The 27,453-nt window shown below is 35.7% G+C and overlaps 3 protein-coding genes across 3 annotated transcripts in view; all 3 read right to left on the reverse strand.

Annotated features, from left to right (window-relative positions):
- Positions 1–27,453, reverse strand: part of LOC112050788 (zinc finger protein 260-like) — a 190,619-nt gene that overhangs the window by 34,385 nt on the left and 128,781 nt on the right. The gene's annotated exons all lie outside the window — the stretch shown is intronic.
- On the reverse strand, positions 579–6,691 carry LOC128198028 (uncharacterized). Its single transcript, XM_052889578.1, has 3 exons — positions 6,231–6,691; positions 5,531–5,628; positions 579–4,020 (listed from the first exon to the last, which is right to left on the reverse strand). Exons 1-3 carry the CDS (start codon positions 6,564–6,566, stop codon positions 807–809), a joined length of 3,648 nt encoding a protein of 1,215 aa, XP_052745538.1. The 5' UTR covers positions 6,567–6,691; the 3' UTR covers positions 579–806.
- On the reverse strand, positions 20,133–25,533 carry LOC112045541 (gastrula zinc finger protein XlCGF57.1-like). Its single transcript, XM_052889616.1, has 5 exons — positions 24,669–25,533; positions 23,189–23,394; positions 23,003–23,100; positions 22,831–22,892; positions 20,133–22,310 (listed from the first exon to the last, which is right to left on the reverse strand). The coding sequence occupies exons 1-5, from the start codon at positions 24,925–24,927 to the stop codon at positions 20,980–20,982; spliced, it is 1,956 nt and encodes a 651-aa protein (XP_052745576.1). The 5' UTR covers positions 24,928–25,533; the 3' UTR covers positions 20,133–20,979.

The following is a 27,453-nucleotide window of genomic DNA, read 5'->3' on the forward strand; positions in this document are numbered from 1 at the left end:
ATAATGCTAACAAATAATATTTTCATATTAAATTATATGACAGGACAATACCCTGCGATGTGTGGCATAACCCAATAAAGGGCCCCAACTCAGCATACCTCTTGCTGAGCATGCAGCGCTAGTTTTCAGTTGGAACCGTTGACCAGGTGCCGCCACAAACACAGCACACAACAACCTTATTAACCAAAATAAACAATACAAGTAAAACTTAAAATAATACATTATAACTAACTAAAAATAAAAAGGGAAAAACAATAAAACAGCATTCTAAAAGTAACAACGTGTGAATTAAAAAACTAAAAACAAAATTACATAGTTATATCATACATTATAGTATTTACAAATATTTATTATATATTTTTACCTATATGAAGGAAAACTACGCCACATGGTGTTGGAATTCAATCTGCTTTTCAAGTAAAAATTTCTTTAAAAGTTTTTTAAATGCGAATTTAGATTTTAGGTTTTTCAATGGAGGAGGAATGTTATTCCAACATTTAGTGGCGGAGTAGGTAAATGTACCTCTAAAGGCGGCAGTACGGTGAGGTGGTATCCGCAATTGATTTCGGCAGCTTCGACACTCCGTTCCACCACCATCACCCGCCCAAGTGAATTTATTAAGAAGGTATATCGGTTTACCTTGATTGAAAACACCGAAAAGTAGACCTGCCAAATGATACTTTCGTCTGGATCTCATTTTTAGTAACCCAAAATTATTCAAAAATGGAGTTACGTGTGCTTTTGGGGGAACATCAAAACAAAACCGAGTGCAAGCATTTTTCACTCGCTGTATTAGACGTTTAGTCCTACATAGAAGTCGTGGGCCATACACAAGTGTCTGAATTTTGCAAAATCATCATTGCTTCTAGCTCTTGCATCACTTTGTCGATGTCAATATTGTTCTCATAAAGTTTTCTGCGTTCCATGATAGTTTCCTTGTTGTCATTGAATAATTGTATAAATTTATTACAATCAACAATGTCAGCGACTTCGTTGCGAAAGGGCAAGTACAGCAGTACCATCTCACGTTGATAATTGACAGTTTCATCTATGTCGTAGCATCTGTATCGTATGATTCGACCGATCAGACGTTTGCGATATCCTCTCGATGTCGTTCTTTCTCCAGTCGGCGGTTCAGGATCGTCATCTTCATGCACGTTCGAGTCGTCTTCATTGTCAATGAAATCACGAGAGTTAGCATACCACGACGCAAACTCGGCCAAATATACATCTTGCAAAGATGGAGGTCTTTCTTCATACCGCTGAATGATGTTTTTGGTCCACACGTCTGTGCTGTCCTCTGCGATTCCTTCGCGATCCAATTGTTTCCGACGTTTGCGGCAACGTTGTCTCTCTGAGGGCCACACTGTTGGTATGTACACAATTTGACGGCTTGCTTCGCTCATCGGCTGTCGTAACAAATACCATGCTGCTTCTTGCGCCGACATTTCAACTGCATTGAGAAGTTTGACACTCAATGCTTTTAATTGACCAGTGTAATCGCGGTCAGGATGTTCTTCCATCATTTTAGTCAACTCTCGATTCAAGTTACCCATTCCACGAGCTGATTTGTTTACGTATTCCACGACGTACTGTGCGCAGCTGTATTCATCTAAGATAAACTGAATATCGATGTTGGAATTAATTTGACCAGCAAGGTAAGGGTTGAACGTGTTTGTCATAAGTTGATCGAAGTTACGTTTAAACAACAAAGTTGGCCTGCGAAGGGTTGAACGTACTATATCAAGATATGCATCAAATGTCAGACCATGTTCCCTCAGAAAGTCATCCATGCTAGGGTATGAACGTTCGCTGAGACACGTTCGTAGCTCCTTGGATTTTTTTTGGAATGTTGACCGGCGTCCATCAGTCTGAGGCATTGGAACCAAGACTCGAGTAGCAGGCATTGGCCAGTACGGGATCCCAAATCTGCAAGTCGTCTCACCTCGCTTCGTGCAGGTGAAAGTGTGCTTGTGAATTTGATTGGCGTAGATGGTCTCGTTGGGCATATCTTCTTTGGCGACAGAACTCAGCTTCTCCACGAGCTCGATGGTCATTGGCATATTTTCTGACACGGCCTCGTGTGGATCATTATTCAACCACACCAAAATGTGTGCGTGGGGGCTTCCTCGATGCTGGAACTCAATGCGAAAAAAATAATCTTTAACAAAGTACTGGCCAAATGGATTATATGATTGTTTTGCCTTCAGCATATTCATCAATGTACCGACGAGTTTGTGGAAATATATGCAGCACGTAACTGGATCGTCGCTCACTAAGTTGCACCGCTCTGACGTGTTTAGATCTTCAGCAACTTTTCCAGGATACTTGTTACTCAATTTGAGGAGTAAGTTCAGTAATATCAACCAGCGTACTTCGTTTGCACTTAAAGTGAGAAATATGGTCGGTTTACCTAGTTTACGGAGCATCGCAAACAGATCTCGTTTGCGAGAGGCCCAATACTGGACGGAATTGGGTACTGACTTCATGAAGGCAAGATTTTGAACGACAAATTCTTTAAGAAATTCCGGGTCCTCCAACATGCGTCGAGTTACGTTTTCCGTGGTTGACACATTCCGAAATGTGCTGTAAATGCCATCTACCATGCGGAGACGTAGAATCTTCATAGCAACGTACAAGACTTTTTGAGGCGTGGCTCCGCGTCTGTCACTTCGTCGTAATTCACTGGTTGCCATCATGTAAGGTGTCACTGAAACTCTCATGTGGAAGCGACGAGGCTGGCCGTAGTATATTGCAGGAAATGATAGTTCTTCAGCATGACGGTCGTAAATGATGTTCAGAGGCATGGCCCGATGTCCTGGTGCGATGTCGAGGCAATCCTCTTCGTCCCACAGTAGTGTATGCTGCCTGGAAGCAAGAATTTCTGACTCCGGAGTACACTCGGCGGCGATTGTTTCGATTCGATGAGCCGAGTCATCCTGCAAATCTTCCTCTGGTGGCACGACAGTTTGCAGCCTTGACAAATCTACTTTGATATCGTACAAGCGATATAGACTTGAATTTTGAAGTACATCCAACCATTCTTTGATTGTCCTTTTGGACATGTAGCCGCTGATGTAATTTGTTTTGTGTGCGAGATTCCGTTTGATGTTGACATTAATGACGTCGTCCTCATCTAAATGCCGGGGCAAGCATTTTACCATGTCTTCTACGTTGACTGGAACGTTGATCACTTGACCAATAATTCCATAAGAGAAGTCATGCCGCAGACGACGCACTTGCATGAATGGCAGACGTGGTGAGATTAATCGTTCACTAATTGGATCCAGTGGCGGTAAGCCAGGAGGTATTTCTGGATATGAGAAGCCATTCACTTTTGCAAGGGTAGGAAGCTTATGTTTGTTCAGCGAAAATCTACAGGTGTTGCAAATATGCGTATAAACCTCCTCGCGTAGTTGCCTATTTTCCTTAACGAACCAATCCGATATGACCTGTAGTTGTGCAGCAGTGATGATTTTAAGGTCATTCTTGAACCACAATCGGTCGCAAACAGAGCAAGCGTGGCCAAATTCGTTGTCCAGAAATGTAGTTTTAAACCTCTTTATTGACGACGACCATTTGATATTCCAGGTTGATTGTTCCGGTTGCACTGCTGTGTGAGTCGGTGGAGTACTTATTTGTGAAACAATTTGAGCAGCTTTACGCTGTCTGTAAGCACGTTGTCGCTGAGCGCTGGTCTGGGCAGTAACTGTTCTTTCCACTACCACAGGAGCAGACACTGTGGCTGACTCTAGCGTGCCGGTGTCAAGAGCTGAGTTGGCGAGTCTACGTTGCTTGCATCTACGTTGTCTTTCGGCGGCTGCTTTTGCAAAATCTGCTGCCTCTGCTGGAGTTCTTTCCGCGGCCTTACGTTTTCTATACATACTTTGTCGTAGCGCTTTGGCGTTATGGGGTGTGTGTGGCACAGCGAAAGGTATGGCAGACGTTGGTGGCACGATATCATCAGTCTCCATCGATGTACTGGACGTTGAAGGAATTTGTACATCTGGCTCCTTTGTACTAAAATTGAACAAATTAGAAATTATTGTTTCTCATATTTTTAAATGTTTTCAAATACAGTGTAAACTCTTTATAACATCATTCTTTTAACGATAAACTCTCTATAACATAGAAAAGATCACAATTTGGTTGGTTTACCTTAAAACCCATACATTGATACACTCCTTATAGCGCAGCAGCCATTCTCTATTACGAAGAAATGTGTTTATATTTAGACACAGAAAACCGTCATTATCGGTGTTATTGTTTATGTTATCTTATCAAGTTACAAAAGACGCCGACTAAACCTTTGAGGTCCCGAAACTGCTGAGGTCGTAAACAGCCGTTTCGCTTTTGTTATTGTTAATTGCCTTGAACACGTGCTTGGTTTGCTTGAAAATGATGGTCTCGAACTAAACATCTACGAATCGTACCTATTATCAGAAGTACTGGCAAAGCAAAACACGTCAGGCAAAGTTAACTGACTAAATGTATTAATTTTATCAAAAACATATTAAAGATTATAGTTAAGTTGTTTTTCTTTCTTCACTCCATATAACAATAACTCTCTATAACGATAAAAAAAGATCGGTCCCTTGAGTTACGTTATAAAGAGTTTACACTGTACTTATGAATATGAATAGTCAATTTAAAATGAACAAAATTTGTTTGTGTTAAATACCTGATTTGGTTCATGTTTTGAATTAATAATAATTTGGAAAATTAACAAAATTTGTTTTTGTTGAATTAACTTTTTGTTTCAAAAATTTTTAAAAAATAAAAGTAGTTTTAAAAAGTTACTAATATAAATAATTAATTTGAAATTTCACAAAATTTGTGTCTGTTAAATTCATTTTTTATTTCAAATTTTTGCATAAATTGAACTTTGTTGAAACAGTTATTAATATAAATAACAAATTCAAGAATTCACAAAATTGGTTTATGTTAAATCAATCAGTTGTTATAAGTTAATAAATTTAACTTCTTTTACATTGTTATAAATATAAACACTAAATTTAAAACATTTATTTAAATCACATTAATTGTTAATATCAATCGATTTTAATTCAAAGTGTATTTTCTAAAAGGAGAAAACAAATTCACATTTGATCTTTGAATTTGTATATCGCGCGCTTACTACCTTGCGCAGTGATTGGTCGTCTCGGTTTGAATGTTTGAAAGTTTCGATTTGACAGGTTGGAGGTTAAACATTGTTATTTCAATTTTTTACATAGCAAGTCGCGCTAATTTTTTCAAGTTAAACAAATTATTATTGGTTGAGAAACGATTTATACTACTTTTTTGATTGAAAACTACCACAACATTGTGATTACTACAACATAACCTATTCACTTATGTCTTAGTCATTTATTTCATCATGTTATATTATCAGTCTGAAATTATTTACCTTTGCTGTTTGAAACTACCTTCACATTATCACTACACAATTGTTTTACAATTAACCAAACTTGTATGCAGGCGCCCAAGCAATTTAACTTAAATTTGGACTTTATTAAACTAGTAGACTCACTTGTTCTCAATGAGGTGAGGCGAGTGCCAGCCTGAGCTCACAGCTGCACTAGGCTCACACACTCGTGACGTCACACATTCACTGTGAGCTTTGCTGTTCTGTCAGAAAAATAGGTAGGAAATTTTGATAGTTTCCACAAGAACAGCATGTGTTTGCTTAAGTTCTAACACCGCGCTAGTCCAAAAAATGCCATTTTGACTTTTATATACCATTCGACAGAGGATTGAAAGACGGTGCGTCTTATATCTTATATTTTGACGTATCAGAAATAGGGATATCAATCAATGAAAGGGCAATGAAAGAGTATAAGTTGTACAATTAATGTTTAATGTTTTCAAGACTATAAGTCTACCTGTTATATCTATTTTATTTCAAATAAACGTTTTATATATAATTACAGTCTTTATAACTCCGCGTAAGTCTCCCCATTTCATTAATTATAATGTGGTAGCACCGTGTAAGTCAGAAAAATAATACAAATAATGATTTTTAATAACAACAAACAAGAAAATGTAGAGAAACAATATATTTTTAAATTTTCATAAAAAAAGTTCATGTATTACAATACCTATCCCTATATTTTATAAGGCACAGTTTTTTTGCTCTCCTGAAAAGTTGCAATTTTTGAATTTAGCAGTGTTAGAACTTAAGTGACAATATCACATGCAAAAAAATATAGAAGTTAGTAAATCTATCTCACCTGAAGATGCATGTTCATGTGTGCATAGTAATCCTCTTCATGGGGAAAATCCTCTAAACAAATTGTGCATCCAAAACTAATATCACACTTCAACAAATCCTGTTCTTTAGCCACAGGTTCAGAAGCTGTGGAGCTTGAAGCAGTTTGTTTCCATTGAAGAGCTTCCTGGAAAACATCGGCCGGTGATTCTGGTTCACACTTAATACTCTCCGCAGACACTGAGCACTGGGCATGATGCAACTCATATTCAATCTTCATTTCCACCTTTTCATTTAATAGCACATAGTCATCGCTTACTTCAGATTTCACAACAACTTTTTCAGCTCCAGAGTGCATAGTTACTTGATGTGTTTGTTTTGATGGAAGTTTTCTTGTAAGCAAGTGTTTATTGGTCCAGAGAAAAGGTTTTAATTATGTAGATGTATATTATCATTACAAATCACTCAAAGTAATTCACTTTTCTGAAGAAATTGGAAATAATACAATTACTACTTGTAAAATGTAAATACATATATTTATAATATTAATAAATTATAAAACTGAGAATAATTGATACAATAAATTCTAGTCACAGACGACAAATGTCCCTAAACTAAACTAAATGTCACATGTCAATTTAACTACTGTCGACCTTAGACTATTAATAAGAATGGACTTGTTTCGCACCCAAATTCACCAACAAAAATGTCTGTAGTTTTTTGCCGGAAGAGGTAAACTCACACATCGAAAACATTTAACACCACGAAGTATATTCTGTGTCCATACACTACACACAACTATAAATTTGACTCGCAATACACACACGCGTAATTTTTACACACACTAACAAACACATTGCCACAGTAAAAATATATACATGCAGTATTGTAACTCGGCCGTATTTTTGAAATAAATACCTACAGCCGCGCGGTACGTAAACACGTGATAGGGCTGCCCGCCTCCAGCATTTTAATTACATTTGCTAACTTTGTATTTCCATTTAGTGATTGTAAATATACTTTTTTATGTAAACAAATAAAATACTTTGTGAATTGTAGTAAAATAGGAAATGACCAAAAAATGCGTGTTGTTTTTTGATTGGTAGATTTAAATAAGGCTGATAATAATCAATGACCTTGAAGGATTGGTCGTATTCATATATTTATTTTGGTGATGCCATCTAGGTATTACCTCCACCCTAGGTGACCAAATAATAAAAAACTGGTCAAGTGCGTGTCAAAATATAGACTTCCATTAGGTAGTTATTTTGATTATACAATATTTTTTCTATATAAGTAATATAGTAATAACAATAAATCATTATTTAATAATATTATATAATATTATTGTTATTACCGTTTTATATATTTGTTTGTTTAATATTTTGTATTTATATAATACAAAATATTAAACAAACTTTATAAATATAATAGCCTACAATTTGCGAGGCTATTTTTCCTAGTCGTCATAATTTAAAAATCCAATGCACCGTGCTTTCGTCACTGCTGCACAGTCGCGACTGTCTGCACCCTACACACGCCCCGAGTTCGAGGTGCGTTATTTTGCGTGCGTAGTATAGCTCGCGTTTCGACCTCTAGTATAAAGTCAAACTACTGCTTGTATATATTTTTACTGTGACATTGCCTAGACTATCCACAGATTAAATGCATAGAATATTCGATTACTGATCGATGTTTGGTTGTTTCGTCAAAATAATAGATTCTTCTTATAAATTGTTTTTATTAAAGTTTTGATAAAATTAAGGTTTAAATACTTTCAAATGAAACGTTACTCCATCTTTTACTAAACTACAAGTTTTTGGCCGTTTTTTAAGCCATTTAACTACACAAACCGGCATTTTTAGGGAGCTCTTTACACGACGAAAACGATTACTACAATGAAACATCGATTCTATAGCAACAGTTTTTATAAACGCGTTAGATCATAGATTTTTGATCTTTGCCAGAGGGGTAAAGGTTAGCGAGGTAAGTCCTGTTATTAATGGTCTAAGCTGTCGACACAGTTTAGATTAGTAAAATTTGACATTGACAATCACAGCAGCCAACGTCAAAGTATTGATTTTAGTTTCTAAGTTTGTGTTGCAATCGCTAATAGAGCGATGTGGATAATGGGTGTGGAAAAAAATATTGTAATAAAAACAAAAAACCCGACTGCATATTATGGCGTTTTTAAAGCAATTTAAGGATTTTTTTGTTTAATGCTTCTCTGTCTACGATTTAATGATTTATTACCTTGTCTTATTGACATTTGACAATATTAGATGACATTGACAGCTTACACCGGCTATGACTTCAATTACAGGCGTTTTGTTTTGTACACTTTTACTGTATTGTCTATGTTTAATTTGTAGACAAGGGAGCGAAAACTTTTTTATCTAAATTTTATATACTACTAGCGGACGCCCGTGACTTCGTCCGCGTAAAAATCGATGTCAACTTTCAACCCCTATTTCACATCCTTCTATTTATATTTTTGCAAGCTTTATAACGTATCTATACTTATAATAAATCTGTAGAGAGGTCAATTCTGTACATGAAATATATTTCCAAAATAACTATCAGGGGGTGATTAGTGATCGATACTGATGCCAAAAATGCAATCAGTAAAATTTTTGTCTGTCTGTCTGTCTGTCTGTCTGTCTGTCTGTCTGTATGTTCTTTATAGAAACAAAAACTACTGGACGGATTTTAACGAAACTTGGTACAATTATTCTACATACTCCTGGGCAGGTTATAGTATACTTTTCATTACGCTACCATCAATAGGAGCAGAGCAGTGAAGAGAAATGTTGAGAAAACGGGAGAAGTTACTCAATTTTTTAAGATTCCGTCGCGTGTACAGCCTTAATGGTTAAAGCTACATAGAAATCATGTATGACGGAAATGTTTTCCTTAAAATTATCTATAAAAACACAACAGCATATATATGTCTATCTTTTATGGTTGACTTACAATAGCACGTGTAACTCCCGATAGCTTAGCAGTTCGGAGCTTTCTAATTAAATTTGTCTACTCTTATGTTTATAACACTCATCACTCATCCCTAACTAAAAAAGTTTACATTATTACCTATTCAATAAAAAAAGAATCATAAAAATCGGTAAAGAAACACCAAAGTTATACAAGAAAGACGCTAAGCCATCGCGCGTGCATAGTAATTCATGCTATATGGATTATTTTTGTGTAACGGTTGCCGCGCTCGACGCGACTCGCGGGGGGGGGGGGGGGGGGGGAATAAATAAAGAAGTGCAGCCTTAATGAGTAGGGTAGGGGTAGGGTAGGGTAGGGGTAGGGTAGGGGTAGTGTAGGGTAGGGTAGGGGTAGGGTAGGGTAGATAAAAGTTTACAAAGACTTTCACGCGGACGAAGTCGCGGGCGTCCGCTAGTACCTAATAAATAGTTCACTAATCATTTTACATTTACAAATGTACCTAGAAAAAGGAAGGAAGGAAGGACTTTCTATACAAACTTTTTACCCTTACTTCACCCGGTTCTGATTATATTTTCGTATTATTCTTCGTAATATGCTCTCAAGAAAAACTTGGCACAGTTTTATTTGAATTCATTTAGTGGTTTCAGCGTGATGCCCGGTCAAAAAAGGCAGACAGACAGACAAAAAATAACAAAAAAGTATTTTAGGCTTCAGTATCGATCATACAAAATTTTTCAAAATATTATATTCAATAGCGGACCCGGTCAAGGTTCGCTTTTTCTTATGTGCACCTACCCCTAAGTTACCCTACCCTACCGCTACTCTACCCCTACCTTAACCCTACCCTTAGCAAAATTATTAATAATTTATTTTGATAAGGATTTAAGTTTAATAGTATAAATAATGACGTAAACCTAAGTATATAAAATTAATATTTTTTAAAACACTAAAGGTACTATATCTGCTAAAATATAGAAGATAAAGCACATAAAGCCTTCATACATTGATTTCAATTTTACACAATGGATAAGACAGCGTATGCGAATAAGTCTGTTTATGAGGAATTTCGGTCCGACCTGTATGACAAAAACTGTGATAGCTCTGCTAATATATATGGTACCTATATTAACTATACTGGTGAAAGAATTTTTGAAATCGGATTCGTAGTTTCGAAGATTACCCCTTTTACCCCAAAATTTACCTCTTTATAATATTACTAGCGGACGCCCGCGACTTCGACCGCGTAAAAATTGATGTAAATTTCTCTACCTCTACCTTACCCTGCTCGTAAACCTACCCAACCCTACCCTACCCTACCCCTACCTTACTCCTACCCTACCGCTAACGCTAACCATACCCTCCCCCCACCTCACCCCTACCCTAACCCTATCGATACCCTATCCTACCCTACCCCTAATCTAACCCTACCCTACCCCTACCTTACTCCTACCCTACCGCTAACCCTAACCCTCCCCTACCCCTACCTTACCCCTACCCTAACCCTATCCTACCCTACCTTACCATACCCTACCCCTATCCTACTCCTCCCCTACCCTATACCTTCCATATCCTTCCCTTACCTGTACCTTGCCCCTACCCTACACTACCCCTACCTTATCCGTACCCTACCCTACCCTACACTTTCCCTAATTTACCCCTACCCTACCTCTATCCTACCCCTATCCTATCCCTACCCTCAGCAAAATTGGTCCAGCCTTTTGAGCGTGGTGCAATGACCAAAAGACTATAATTTCCCAAGCGACTTCTATGCTAATACTATAAAGAGGTAAAGTTTGTGTGGTTGTCGGGGGTAATCTCTGGATCTACTGGACCGATTTGGAAAATTCTTTTACCAATAGAAAGCTACATTATTTGCGAGTGTCATAGGCTATGTTTGGTCCTCATATTCACACGGGAACGAGAACTTGTTATTAAAACCGCGGGGCGTCATATAGCGGCTTTTCTGCGACTTTCAGAAATTTTGTATTATCTCCGAAACTATATAACTAATTAACATACTGTAAAGGGCAAATCTTATCTCTATAATATCCTTGTGATTATTAAATAATTTATTTTGATAAGGATTTAAGTTTAGCTGTGTAGAAAATGACGTAAACCTTAGTTTAAAATTTAAATAATTTATTAAAGTACTAAAAGTACTATATCTGCTAAAATATAAAAGATAGATATATGGTGTCGCGGACTTTTTTGTAGAACTTTTAAAGGTTCAAAAAGCCTCCATACATTTATTTCAGTTATACGCAATCGTTGAGGCAGCGCATGCGAATAAGTAAGTTTTTCAGTCCGACCTGTAAGAGAAAACCCGCGATAACTCAGTAGTTAAATATGATAGAAATAATAAAATATAGCCTATAGCACTCCCCGATAACGTAGCAATCTACTGGTGAAAGAATTTTTAAAATCGGACTAGCAGTTCCGAAGATTACCCCATTTCAAAGAATTGTTACAAACTTACAAACTTTACCTCTTTATAATATTAGTGTAGACTATAGATTTTTTTGGACATGTATCCGCTAATGTAAACAGATTTGTGGGCAAGGTTTCTTTTGATGTATTATTATAATTCAAGGTTTCTTTTAATGGATTATTCTTGTTTTACATTAATAACGTCGCGTCGTCCTCATTCAACTGTCGCGGTAAACATTTTACCATCTTGTACTTCCATAAATAGTAGACGAGGCAAGGAAATTAATCGTTGATTAATGGGATCTAACGGTGGTAGGCCTGGTGGTGGGTCAGGATATGACAATCCATTAACTTTTGCTAGCGGTGGCATTGACTGTTTGTTCTGTGACTTTTGCAAGTGTGGCAAACCAGTTTATATTCTTCTCTGCTCAGTTGTCGATTTACTTTAATAAACCAATCCGAAATTACCTTCAGCTCTGCTGCAGTGATGAGTTTAAGGTCGTTTCTAAACCAAAGTCTGTCGCAGACCGAGCGAGCGTAGCCAAAATCATTGTCCAAAAAAGTGGATTTGAATCTCATGATTGATGATGCCCATTTAGTGTTCCAAGTAAATTGGGCTTGAACTTCAATTTGGTCTAAAGAAGTACTTGGTTGTACGTGCGTTGGCTTGGCGTAATCTGTTGTTTCGATCTCTTAAATTACGTGCTTCTCTTGCAGCTGCTGCCTGAGCAGGAGTTCTGGATGCTGCGACACGCTGTCTGTATTCACGTTGTCTTTGTGCTTTCGATTTTCGATTTGAAGCAGCGATTTTTGGCTGCGCGAATGGCGTTGGTAAAGAAGATACAGCAACTGGAACCTCTATGGGTTCCCTCATCGAAAGTGGCTCATTCGTGACATCCCCTGGTTCGTCAGGTTGTTTTTCCATGATGACGTTGTAAGCGGTTCTGCAAAATGAATCGTCATTCGAAACAATTTAGAAAAAAAATCATAAAACTTCTTCATTCAGAAAATCATTTAAAATTTACAAAATACTTGAATAAAATTTATTATTTAAAATTTCTACTCGACTGTTAAAATTGAATTTTTGATTTTATTATTTTATAAAAAAATAAAAAAAAAATTGTATGGAATTATTTAGTACATATACTAAAATTGGAACGATACAGAGAAGATTAGCATGAAGCGTTCCACATTTTTTGATGAATAATGATTCCAAATTCCAATTATAACTAAGTAATTCAAATTAAAATTTTGAATCTGAGCAAGCAAAATCAAAATCAAAATCAAAAATCATTTATTTCAAGTAGGCTCAGTTTACAAGCACTTTTGACACGTCAGTTGACTATTTGTAAAGATTCTACCACCGGTTCGGAAGGCAGGTTCTGCCGAGAAGATACCGGCAAGAAACTCAACAGTTGCTCTTTTGAAAAAGTCATACAGTATTATAATTTACAATTGATAACAATTACTGTTTACATTTCTTCCTGTGTGAAGGTGGAAGCTGATCCAACGGGCTCCAAGCATCTTTATCATTAAGGAACTCATTAATGTTGTAGTACGCTCGTCTAAGTAAATGTTTTTTAACACATTGCTTAAAGCTATGCATTGGCATGTCCATCACAGCATAATTACAAATGTAAGTGTGTAGGTAGATATAACAATAAACTGTAAATAAGTTATTGTTCATAAATCTTAAATTTAAAATTTGGAAACATCATTAAAACTTTTGTAACCCTAGCTTTTAAAATGCTCGCCTCAATGTGTTTGATATAGGAGAAAATTGTTCCCTTTGACGGCTGGCTGGTTTAACCTGAAGGTCGATTCTGTAACCGTTTGAAGCGGTTGTACATTTGATGTACATCGACAGTAATGCATATCGGTATTCCTGTATGATGTTTACGCGCCTACAAGGATCACATCACATTCACAACGCAACTTTGAGGTAAAGTTTGGCGGTGTCAGTTTTTGTATGTTGCAATTCTCATGGTTTCCTATTAGGTGCCTCATAGGGATAGCGATTATTTCGGAAACAATTCAATTTTTTAATCGATTAGATCGATAACCGTAACCAGATGAATTGACTCACAAATAAATCGAGATTTAAAAGATCTAATTTTTCTAGCTTGCTTAGACAGTAAATATAATTCCATTTCTTATGATACAAGATACATAAACGTAATGTACCTAAGTTGAAATTTTTCTAAGTTGAATACGAAAAAAAAAACGACATTTATTCCTATAAAATTGATATATTTTTTTAAAATTTTTACAACACACAACACAACTTTCCCCAAGAATATCTGTGGGAGCATTATCCAGGAAAATGAAGATCAGGAAATCGATGAAGTCCTTGAAATTCAATCCTCAAAAAGTAGTGTTACAGAAGGTGGGAGAAGTAAAATAATATTTTCACTGTACACAAATTTATTCGATAACAATTTCAGCATAGCTACCGCTATAATGTTAATATTACACGCTGATGGTAGTATATCAATGAATCTGCTAAACAACCCTCTATTTTATAATATTTGCAAAGTTAGTGTCTACTGTTGGTAGCACGAATATGTTAACAATACAAGTACGTTTTAATAATAGTTCCGGAGTATTATTATACAAACCAAACGTTATAATTCTATCTAAAACACATTAATAATTAAAAGATATTTATAACGATCGTAAAATAATATTAAAATATCGAAACACAAAGTTGAGAAATTAAATACAAACTAAATCATAACGTGACGTCATAGTTGTCAAGAGTAAAATAACCAATGATGAATTTATATCATGTAAAATAAATAATTATATTTATATCAATAATTAATAATAACCTCATGGGCCTGTATTATTTATAATTATAAATTATAAATAATACAGGCCCATTTTGGGACATGTCCTTTTCTAAGGATGTTCAGTTACATTTCGAGAATTTGTACTTATTTCATCTATTATCGTCAATTATTTCTGTAAATTCGATTTTTGTAGAAGTAGATAATTCTGTAATCACATCTGCATTATGTAGACGCCTCCTTCTTTCCGCTTCACGCTGTTTCAATTTATCTCTGTTCTGCTCCCTGTATCTTTGTTGACGTTCTCTTTTTTTTTGGAGAGCATTTAGTTCGTTACCTTGATCATTTCTTTCAATGGATGATGGTTGTATTTTTTCCGAACCAGATGAACTTTGAGCAGTATTTATTTCTTCACTTTTCAGTTCTATTCTATTTGTGTTTGAAGAGGTAGATGCTCCGGCAATACGTTCTGAATTTTGTATGCGTTCTCTTCTTTCCGCTTCACGCTGCTTCAATTTGTCTCTGTTCTGCTCCCTGTATCGTTTTTGACGTTCTTTTTTACCATTATTTACTCTAAAAAAAATATGTAAGTTTTAAAAAAAGCTTAAATAAAAATTAGTATATTCTGGTACTATTAGATTAATAATAAAATCTTACCTAACGTTAATAGTATGTCTAATGTTTAACTGATCTTGGTGATTTCCAGTTTTAATAATAATATTTTGTGACCCCTGTGATGATTGTTGGGTTCTGAAATATTTATTAAAATATACAGAAAAATTTAATTTGGCTTCAATAATGAATGTTTCACTATAAATTCTACTATGATTAGAAAAATTAATAAATTTTTTAATGTCCACATTAATAACAAATAAGAAAAACATTCGTCCGCTGCACGCCATCAGCTGATTTTGAAATACAATTCTGTCAGTCTTAATAAATTTATTCCATAATATGCAATTGTTTTAATGCATTAATTTCAATAAGAATGAAATTAAAATTAATAATTAATTTAAAAACATTATATGCAATAAAATTTATGTGAATCTTAATAAACCAATAGAGTAGATTTTACATGTACTGGCACTCAAAACACACCAAATATACGCACAGATAAATGCATACTTTAATTATAAAAATATAATTAACTTACTGATGACTTGATAGTGTGTCATAGTATGATTTTACTTTCTTTGCAGGAGGCTGATCACTTTCACTCTCTAAATTATCACAGTCAGACATTTTATTATCACAAAATGATTTTTTTTCAAGTAAAACACAGGTTATGTGTAGTAAACAACACTGTATACACTATGGAGGTATACTAGGTATCCGAGCTCAGTGTAGCGAGAGAGATGGCTTAACGCTGGATCGAGTGGGAGAGAATCGCACAGTCGATTGCACATGGCGACGCGTCACGACACCGTACACATATATATATATATATATATATATATATACACAGACTATACGCAGTAAATCATATATGATGATATATATATATATGAGCTGTGATAGCCCAGTGGATACGAACTCTGCCTCTGATTCCGGAGGGTGTGGGTTCGAATCCGGTCCGGGGCATGCACCTCCAACTTTTCAGTTGTGTGCATTTTAAGAAATTAAATATCACGTGTCTCAATCGGTGAAGGAAAACATCGTGAGGAAACCTACATACCAGAGAATTATCTTAATTCTCTGCGTGTGTGAAGTCTGCCAATCCGCATTGGGCCAGCGTGGTGGACTACTGGCCTAACCCCTCTCATTCTGAGAGGAGACTCGAGCTCAGCAGTGAGCCGAATATGGGTTGATGACGACAATATATATATATATATATATATATCATCATATAGTGTGGCGATGCGTCGGCACGGCATGCGTCGCCACACCAGAAATTGGTTTTACGTGCGGCTATAGATGTTTCACATCAAAAAAAATGAAAGCAAGGTATGACTACATTACATACTCTCCCATACTACCGGCAAGAGGCAGGACTTTAATGATATTGGTTCAAACAGCTAAGACGGTTTTGTTGCAGACAACTAAGTTTCTCTAATCATCTTTTTTAATGAGATTAAGCAGTGAGATTAATGCTTGACAGTAAGCGATGATCCAACCTGTGGTGGAACTCGCTAGCCTAGAAGTTAACACATTTAACTTAAATTTGGACTTTATTAAACTAGTAGACTCACTTGTTCTCAATGAGGTGAGGCGAGTGCCAGCCTGAGCTCACATCTGCACTAGGCTCACACACTCGTGACGTCACACATTCACTGTCAGCTTTGCTGTTCTGTCAGAAAAAAAGATAGGAAATTTTGATAGTTTCCACAAGAACAGCATGTATTCGCTTAAGTTCTAACACCAGTCCAAGTCCAAAAAATGCCATTTTGACTTTTACATACCATTTGACAGAGGATCCGATATCTATCTATATTTTGACATATCAGAAATAGGAATATCAATCAATGAAAGGGCAATGAAAGGGCTCCGCAGTTTGCAGGTATGGGTTGTACCTGCATACTGCTGAGCCCTCAAATTTTACTGGTTAATTAATTAGGACAAAATGATGTGGTATAGAATTAAATGTTTTATGTTTTGAAGATTATAAGTCTACCTGTTATATCTATTTTATTTCAAATAAACATTTTATATATAATTACAGTCTTTATAACTCCGCGTAAGTCTCCTCATTTCATTAATAATAATGTAAATAATGATTTTTTATAACAACAAACAAGAAAATGTAGAAAACAATATATTTTTAAATTTCATAAAAAAATTCCATATATTACAATCCCTATATCCCTATATTTTATAAGGTACAGTTTTTTTGCTCTCCTGAAAAGTTGCAATTTTTGACTTTATCGGTGTTAGAACTTAAGTGACAATGTCACATGAAAAAAATATAGAAGTTAGTAAATCTATCTCACCTGAAGATGCATGTTCATGTGTGCATAGTAATCCTCTTCATGGGGAAAATCCTCTAAACAAATTGTGCATCCAAAACTAATATCACACTTCAACAAATCCTGTTCTTTAGCCACAGGTTCAGAAGCTGTGGAGCTTGAAGCAGTTTGTTTCCATTGAAGAGCTTCCTGGAAAACATCGGCCGGTGATTCTGGTTCACACTTGATGTTGCTCTCCGCTGGTACTGACCACTGGTTATCAGATGCAGCAAACTCATCATATTCAATTTTCACTTCCACCGGTTCATCTAATAGTACATAATCATGGCTTACTTCAGTTTTCACAACAACTTTTTCATCTCCAGAGTGCATAGTTTCTTGATTTCTGTTTGTTTTGATTGAAGTTTCCTTGGAAGCAAGTATTACTGGTCCATAGAAAAGGTTTTAATTTTATAAATGTTTATTATCATTACAAATATCACTACATACGAAGTAATTCACTATTCTAAAGAAATTTGAAAACGTATTTATACATATCTTGTAAAATGTAAATGTAGAGACTAGACCTAGAGATAGATTATAAATTAGATTCTAAAAGTGGTAAAATTTTTGATTCTTCTTAGATTTTAAATTCTAAATTTAAATTGAATTTGACATTTGACATTGACAATGATGTTTCATGTTGAGGTTAAAAAAATATGTTTGTTTTTTTTATTTATCAGAAGCTGCCTTGGCTCTAATTTCTAGTCTTTTTGAGCCTAACGGCCTTGTATGCGAATGCGCCGTGAGCACGTCGCCGTTGCGCAACGAAGACGTCGCAGAGGCGCGGCGGATTCGCACCATTTCCGTCGCGGTTTTGCGGGTTTTATAGCAAATTATCAACTTAGTACATTCAAGAACAAAATGGATTCTGACGAGGAAACGCTGCTGTTTTATAAAAAAAAGATTTCTGGCTAAAACTATTGTCAACATTATTTGTATTTTTCTTTCCAAACTAGCAAATCATCGCATGTTAATTTTTCGTCGACTAGTTAATATGTTTAGTTCGTTATGATAATGGTTGTAAGATTTGAAAGATCGTAAATGTCTACAATTTCTAGTTAACATAAGATATTTACCAAATCTAAGTTCGTTTTCCTCAGAAAATGACAGACAATTTTGTTCGTGCGATACAGGTCCTTCTATAATTGGTTTGAGTTGTTACCTCATAAGTTCGTCATTCAATTTTGAATTTTTTTTTGTTTGAAAGTGTATTCTCCTGTTGTCATAATATCATTCATACTTACATACAGGATCTGAGAATCCTGGAGAAATCCAATAAAATTTTCAAAAATTGCAAGGACAACTATAGCGTTTTATATTTTTTCCATTAACCTTTTTATAGCACTACAACTTAATGAAGGTCTGGAGTCGAAACACACACGAGGGAACTCTTTAACTTATATATAGCTTACCTTATGATCGTTCGATTAATTTGTATTTATGAGAACTTTACACCTAGATGGGTTATGACTGTCATCAGGGGTCTGACGATGAAGACAAATGAGAGGTACTGGAACTCCTGAGCGATTTACAGTAGTTACCTTGTGATTGGGCTTGATCGATTCCTATTGATGAGATCTTTCTACCTACATGTGTTATGAGGTCTGACGATGAAGGTCCTTAGTGGTTTACAGTAGCTACTTTGTGATTGAGGTTGATTTATTTGTATTGATTAGAACATTCCTCCTAGATGGGTTGTGACTGTCATAAGGAGTATGGTGATTAAGTTAAGGACAGTTAAGGGAACTTTCATCGGTTTAGTAGCTACCTTCTGTTGGGCTTATTTTATATGGTTCAATATACCAAAATGTTCAGTTCGAAAAAAATAATACCAAATTAAGATTAAAGTTTTATACCTATACCTACTTGTACTTCATGATGGTGCATCAATTTAAGATGGAATTTAAGTTGCGTAATCAAGTCATCATCATTATCAACCCATATTCTGCTCACTGCTGAGCTCGAGTCTCCTCTAAGAATGAGAGGGGTTAGGCCTTACTCATACCACGCTGGCCCAATGCGGATTGGCAGACCTTACACACGCAGAGAATTAAGAAAATTCTCTGGTATGCAGGTTTCCTCACGATTTTTTCCTACACCGTTTGAGACACGTGATATTTATTTCTTAAAATGCACACAACTGAAAAGTTGGAGGTGCATGCCCCGGACCGGATTCAAACCTACACTCTCCGGAATCGAAGGCAGAGGTCATATCCACTGGGCTATCACTACTCATTTTGCTAGATTATATTACGGGATTGCCCATAACCTGATAGATTGAAAGGTTTTAGAGTTAATGTTTTTTTTTTTACGAGGGACGATCATAGAGTACAGATAACATAGACAAAGTAGTGATTTGTTACGCGGCCACACTATAAACAATCGGTCAGTGCGCTGTTGTTGTTGATAACACTGTTCCACATAACGATGGACGAAAGCTGAAAAGGAAAAGTATCAAAATACTTGGACCTTGCTCACGAGATTACCGCCATGTGGAATGTTGAGTCAACTATTGTTCCAATAGTCGTTCCAGTCAATGGTCTTATAGCGAAAAGCTTCGAAGAAGCTTTCGCTTCTGCTGGAACAAGGGTCGGATACAGAAGGCAGTGATTCTTGAGACGGTGCGTATTGTGAGGAGGTTCCTCACTCTGGAGCCCTGGTCGGTTGCTTGGGCACTTATATGTACGGAGGGTTATTTTTTTATATGAATAATAGTGTTATGTAATTTTTATATTTTATTAACATTGGTAAAAAATAAAAAAAAGAAAGAACAAATGAGTAAATCCTTAAATAACAAAATAGTCAAACCTTATACTATGGCTAAAACGTAGGATTTTTAATTTTGTAGAGATTTTAATATGACGCTATGATAGAGTTAAGAGATTATTAAGTAAATCATAATTAATGTATACTGTTGACTATCCATGAGATCCACTTTTTCGCCGACTTCAAAAAAAATTAGGTTTTCAATGAGACGCATTTTTTTTATCGTTTGTTACCTCATAACTTCGTAATTTTAAACCAATTTTGTTTGAAAGAGTATATATAGTTTCAGATTAGTCATTTAATTTACATGAAAATCGGTTCAGTAATTTTGTGTTGAAATCAAAATACCTGAAATACGTCTTTGAAGTCGGTTCCATTTTCATGTAAAAAATAATGTTAAGTAAATAAACATTAAATTTAATTTTTTTAACCCCGCTCCATTTCACCACTCCAATGGGGATTATAATAAACATAAACGCACAAATAACAAAGATATTAGTAATTTTGTTTGAACGCCCATACAAATCTAACGATCATTACATTACCTACAACGTCATTAGTTCGTGCCATTTTGTATGGGGCGTTTTTCAGGGATCCGCGGCAGCGCCGCAAATCTGACCCTTTAAATCCCTGTAGCTCCGAAGGTAATGATCGAAGATACCCTGTTACTTTTACAAAAATGCTTTACTATTAGCATTCTCTTAATGTATATACAATTTAAAAATCTGTCATCATCCCTATTACTGGTTTTATATGAATTTTTAAACTATCTCGCAAGTCCTTGTCCACTTAAGAGGAGTGGAGATTTTCTGCAATCCTATTGGTTAATATTTCTCCGTTTCTCAGCTCCGCTGCCTCGCTCCGCTTCGGTGAACTGGTAGCCTAAGACTTTTCACCGATGTACTCGCATGTGTCGCATTAGACCGCCTTTTCGAATACATTTGAACTCGCACAAAGTACATGAAAATGGCTTTTCACCAGTGTGAGTTCTCATATGAACATCTAAGTTATATTTTGCCGAAAATTTCAACTCGCACATATGACAAGCATATGGTCTTTCACCAGTGTGAGTACGCATGTGTGCCATTAGATTATTTTTATGAGTGCATTTATACTTGCATAACGTACATGCATATAGCTTTTCTTCTATGTGTTTTTGTATATGTTCTACAAAGCCAGACTTTCGAGTGCATTTGAAATCGCACAATTCACATAAAAATGACTTTTCAACAGTATGTGTTCTCATATGGCATACTAGGATAAGTTTTTGATTACATTTGAACTCGCACAACTTGCATGCATATGGCTTTTCACCGGTGTGTAGACGCATGTGATTTACTAGGCCATCCTTTCGAGTACATTTAAACTCGCATATTGTACATGAAAATGGCTTCTCACCAGTGTGTTGACGCATAATATGACTCAGTAGGCCAACTTTTCGAATACATTTGAACTCGCATAATGTACATGAAAATGGCTTTTCACCAGTGTGATTTCGCATATGAACATTAAAGTTGCTTTTTGTCGAAAATTTCATCTCGCATAATTGACAAGCATATGGTTTTTCACCAGTGTGAATACGCAAGTGTGGGACAAGGCTTTTTTTAAAAATGCATTTATACTCGCAAAACTCACACGAATATATCTTTTCTCCGGCGTGTTTTCGTTTATGTACCACTAAGCCAGATTTTCGACTACATTTGAACTGGCATAGTTCACACGAAAAAGGTTTTTCACCAGTGTGAGAACGCATGTGAAAGAGCAGGCTATCTTTAGTTAGACATTTATACTCACATAACTGGCATGAATATCGCTTTTCACCAGTGTGAGTGCGCATGTGTCGCACTAGATTATTTTTTTCAGCACATTTATAATCGCATAACTCACAAGCAAAAGGCTTTTCACCAGTGTGAGTGCGCTTGTGTCGCACTAGGCAGTGTTTTTGAGAAAATTTACAATCGCACAACTCACAAGAATATGGCTTTTCACCAGTGTGGGTTCTCATATGTCGCAACAAGTTTGCGTTGTTTGTACACGTGTATTGACAAACCTTGCAAGTGAATATTTTTTTTTCAGTGTGACACTTTATGTGATTAGTTAGGAGCCTTTTCTGTTTAAATATATTTCTGCAAATGTCACAAGTAAACAGTTTCCCAAGTTTTTGTTTACTTTGTTTCAATGTATCGTCTTCTTGGGTTGCAGGTCTCATGGACATTGGAACACCTAAAACAATATATGTACATTATTTTCTTAAATCATGTTTATTTTAACAAGATAATAGTGTTAATAATCAAATTTATTTTCATTAATTTAAAAACGAGTTAATTAAAACTATTAATTGGTGTGAAATGACTACCGATCCTCGTAAAAAGACATTCAATCCATTTGAAGAATTGAATTGATATTGGATAGAAGCAGGCGTTACTTTGCGGAAGTTCATCATGAATATATAATGATTTATTATTTTGCTATTATCCGCGAAAACAACATCTTCTGAGGATGCTCCGGATTCGGGTTGAAACGTACGTAGAGAGTATTTCGTCGGACCTGGGTGACGTTGTCGCATTGGTTTGTTGGCTTATCGCGGATAATAGCAAAATAAATAAATTATTATATATTCATGAATTGACTTGAATTGAATGTCTTTGTATGTGCAACAATAAACATTCTAACAGCCTAAGTGGGAAGTTTAATTTACCCCAGATTAATGCTAAACATCTTTTTCAGTTATCTGTTCATTTACCTGAAGGCTGAGTCAAGTGTCTGGAGGAGTGAGAGTCATCGTCCAGGCTCTGAACTGCATGCCTGTAAAGTATACTCGTGTGAGAATGTATGCAGAGTACTGGGGAGTGGAGCGTACACAGCGGGCAGAGAGGAGGCAAGGCTGGTATGAGCCACTGCTACAGTATACTGACTTGTGCTCACTGAGGGGCGCCGAGTGCCAGCCAGAGCTCGCAGCTGCAGCAGGCTCACACACTTGTGACATCACACATTCGCTGTCAGCATCGCTGTACTGTTAGAGAAAAACAAACACATGATATTGTTGCATCAACACTTATTAAGAATGTATTGCATTAACTTATCAAATTAATCTATCTCACCTGAAGATGCACATTCATATGTGCATAGTAATCTTGTTCATGAAGAAAATCTTCTAAACAAATTGTACATCCATAAGTAGTATTTTCACACTTCAAATTCTCTAATTTCGCCACATGTCCTGCAACTGTGGAGGTTGAAGGCAGTACTTGATCCTGGGGTGGGGGTAAGGTGCTCAAGCCAAAACGATTTGACTTCTCCCACAAATCTAAAAAAAATATAATGATTAACCAGCAAAAAATGTTGGGAAGCAGATTTTGAAGGTCATGAATGCATGAGAATGGCGAGGGACAGAGAACAGTCGGGGAAGAAAAGACTTTGATAGGGGAGGCCTATATCAAAGGACAAGTAATAATGATAAATATATTTAGTATGTAGCATGATTCACTTTTAAAAAAAAAGTATAATTTTCATGCCATCACTGGCACTGGATGAAAATTATACCTATGGTTCCGAGACTTGGTCGCTAACTTTGGGCCCCAAAAGAAGGCTCAGAGTCACACAGCGGGCGATTGGCGAGTGCTCAGAGTATCTCTGCATGATCGAATCAGAAATTAGGAGAACCTCAAAAGAACAAACATAGCTCAACAAAACCCAAAAAAATATTTACAAGGTGTCATTTTTATATAATGACTAGCTGACGTCGCGCGTTTTCACCCGCGTGGTTCCCGTTCCCGTAGGAATACGGGGATAATATATAGCCTATAGCGTTCCGCGATAAATGGGCTATCTAACACTAAAAGAATTTTTCAAATCGGACCAGTAGTTCCTGATATTAGTGCGTTCAAACGAACAAACTCTTCAGCTTTATATATTAGCATAGATTTATTTATTTTGCTATCATATGCGAAAAGCTGACAAACCCATGAGACAACGTGCAATTGCAATTGCACATTGTAGAGTCAACATCTCCTGATGATGCTCCAGTTTTGGGGTGAAACGTACGTAGAGAGTATCTTGACCTAGACCTGATAGCAAAATAAATAAATCATTATAAAATCATGATGAACTTCCTCAAAGTAACACCTGCTTCTATCCAATATTTAAAAGGTGTCATTTGACTGGGAAGAAAATGTAGATGATTTGAAAAAATATTTTCTCTTGTTAAATGTGCAAAAAAATAAGCAAGTTAATAAAAAAATTAAACCTATACTACAGCCTTTTTTGATGAGTACTGTTTACTAACAAACAAATTAAAAATGAGGGTATAAATCACTTGTCATTTCACACCTTATAATAATTATAATTAACTTGTTCTTCAATTTATGAAAATAAATTTGACTAATAAGCTTAGAACAATTAGATATGGTTAATATATTTTATACATCATTTTATAAACAATGCATACCTACATAATTTAAAACAAATAAGTTATGAAATGACATGCATTTTCTACCTTCATTTCTAATTTCTTTGTTGTTAAACAGTACTTCTCAAGAACGGCTGTAGTATAAATAAATGTTTTTCCTTGATAAAACCTACCCATGCCCGGATCAAGCTTCCCACACGCTAAAATCCTGGATCCTCCGCAGCTTGAAAGTGTATATCTTGGTTGAACTTCCTGGAAAGCATTGGCCGATGACTTTGGTTCACACTTAACGTTACTCTCCGACACTGAGCACTGGCCATGAGATGCAGCACACTCATCATATTCAATCTTCACTTCCACTGTTTCATCTAATAGCACATAGTCATGGCTTACTTCAGTTTTCACAACAACTTTATCATCACCACTGTGCATAGTTTCTTCTGATTCTGTTTTGTTTGTTTTGATTGAGATTCTCTTGACTGAAGACTGAGGTGATGATGGTCACGTCACTCTTATAGATATTATAGTACTGGATTGTTGTACTAATAGATTAATAAATTATGATTACAGCTAGTAATATGAGATAAATTATAAAATTATTTGAAAAATCGTATTCAATTAAATTCTTCTGGGATTTTAGATGTGCCAACGCCAAAGCACGGTTTATCTCGTCACTGTCGAGATGTAAATTGGAAAGAGATATATGAGATACGAAAAGTAATGTTCCACTTCAATTCAATTCAATTTTTGATTTTATGGCTTGCTGCTGTACCAACTGGGTACAATTTACTTCGCCAATGTCGCGTGGTAAGGAAGACACACTTTTAGAGGTTGATCGGTGTAAGCTGGGAATCAAGAATTGATTATTATTCAGCTTAATTTTGACACTATAAATAGCGGATTTTTTTTTTTTTTTGTTAGTGTGGTTGTTAGTCACATTCTGAAAGAATACAAAATTAATATTGTTAGCACATACACATAATATTTACAGCTTAATGTTATTACATTGAATATATTTACATATAAATTTACATATAAAAGTAATGTTCCACTTCGATTCGATTTATGCTCGCTGACATTTGACGAGTTCTATTTTGATTTTTGTGACAATGACATGACAGTGTCAGAGTGATTAAAAGCTGTTGACAGCTGACAACGGCCAGAGACAATATTTTTTTATATAAATAATTTTCTGGCCCTAGATTCTAGCTTGGTTAATTTGCCACAGACGAACATAGCAAACCTTTTTGTCATTTGTCCACAGACTATGGTGAGAAAATACCATTATTATTTATACGTAGAGGAATCTATGCGACACCATAAATTAAATTAGCTGTTTGTGGTCCAAGGAAAAATATTTTAAAACATTACATATTGTACCGACTCGTGAATCTATGTTTTAATTAAAACTAGCGACCCGACCCGTCTTTGCACGGGTGCAATGCTGATTCTAAATACACTAAAAAGAAAAACTGTGAACTCCCGCTGCCCCGTAGCGCGCAATGGCGCAAACGCTACGTCCCCAATTTTTAAATCTGTACCTAATATCTATCGAAAATATTCATTTAAATACTAAGCTGTAAAGGGCCACATAGATCTTTATTAAATTACCAATGTATTTAAGGTATTTAATTGGCTATGAATTAATGCTGTATTGGTTAAAATCGCTATAACAATTAGCCATAATTTGTATTGTATGTATAGGGATTAGAGATAGACAAATATCATAGTGGAGTTTTCTGTAGACCTTTACTATGTGTAGATAAATCTCGTAGGGTTCAGCCTGCGTTTGTAATGTAGGCGGAAAAAATAAATATTTACGACATCGCATTAGAAACCTCAAAAATAACAGTACCTACATAATAAACCTACTTCATCAATCACACTATCTATTAAAGAAACCACATCAAAATGCGTTGCGTAGTTTTAAAGATTTAAGCATACGTAGGGATATAGGGAGTCTAGTAGTTTAGTCTACATTATTTAATGGGTCTCGACTGTTTTTTGTGTGTGATTGTGGTCATAACATCATCCTTATTCCGCCAACCCAAATTGGAGTGGTGGATCTTTTATTTATTTAATATCAAGCAATACCATACATTACATTATACAATATAATAATAATAATTACAAGTTACATTTTATTACATAATGCAAGTTATGGATACCCAGTTTGGGCGTAGCCTTTTGTCGAGTGAGTGATAGGGAGACCGATTTTATTTTTTGTTTTTATTTGTCATTCAAGTAGTCATTCACCGTGTAATAGCACTTTTCGACCAGAAAGTCCCTTAATTTCTTTTTGAAAGCAATATCTTTCGCCTCATTACGTATACGGTCTGGAAGGTTAGCTCCATAGACCTATAAAGTCACCTTGCCAGACCTTTCGAGTCAATATCCATCGAGTTCACCTGTAGTTTACGTTTAATTGTATTATTTATAAATAAAATAGCGATTCCAGAGGGTGTGGGTTCGAATCCGGTCCGGGGCATGCACCTCCAACTTTACAGTTGTGTGCATTTTAAGAAATTAAACATCACGTGTCACAAACAGTGAAGGAAAACATTGTGAGGAAACCTGCATACCAGAGAATTTTCTTAATCCTCTGCGTGTGTGGAGTCTGCCAATCCGCATTGGGCCAGCGTGGTGGACTATTGGCCTAACTCCTCTCATTCTGCGAGGAGACTCGAGCTCAGCAGTGAGCCGAATATGGGTTGATGACGACGAATCAAAATAAAACACCAATTAATAACACATTATTTCATTTGAAACTTATGAAAATAAAATTAATAATTTAAATTTAAAGACATACTTATTCCTTAGTTATAACTATCACTTAAGTTTAATAATTATGTATAATCCAGAAAACATTTGAAAATTCGATTTCACACCTACAATATTTTTGAAGACTTAAACAATGATAGATGAGAAAAATAAAAAGCTTTAGAAATGCAATAAGTT

The sequence above is a fragment of the Bicyclus anynana genome, chromosome 26 (assembly GCF_947172395.1).
Source record: "Bicyclus anynana chromosome 26, ilBicAnyn1.1, whole genome shotgun sequence".
Taxonomy (NCBI): Eukaryota; Metazoa; Arthropoda; class Insecta; order Lepidoptera; family Nymphalidae; genus Bicyclus; species Bicyclus anynana.

Excerpts from the sequence above, each read along its gene's own strand:
- LOC128198028 (XM_052889578.1), bottom strand. The coding sequence starts at position 6,566 with ATGCACTCTGGAGCTGAAAAAGTTGTTGTGAAATCTGAAGTAAGCGAT. Across the intron at positions 5,629-6,230 it reads ACATGAACATGCATCTTCAG|AACAGCAAAGCTCACAGTGA; the intron begins GTGAGATAGATT and ends TTTTTCTGACAG. Across the intron at positions 4,021-5,530 it reads CCTCACCTCATTGAGAACAA|TACAAAGGAGCCAGATGTAC; the intron begins GTGAGTCTACTA and ends GTTCAATTTTAG.
- LOC112045541 (XM_052889616.1), bottom strand. The coding sequence starts at position 24,927 with ATGCACAGTGGTGATGATAAAGTTGTTGTGAAAACTGAAGTAAGCCAT. Across the intron at positions 23,395-24,668 it reads GAAGCTTGATCCGGGCATGG|ATTTGTGGGAGAAGTCAAAT; the intron begins GTAGGTTTTATC and ends TATTTTTTTTAG. Across the intron at positions 22,311-22,830 it reads ACACTTGACTCAGCCTTCAG|GTGTTCCAATGTCCATGAGA; the intron begins GTAAATGAACAG and ends ATATTGTTTTAG.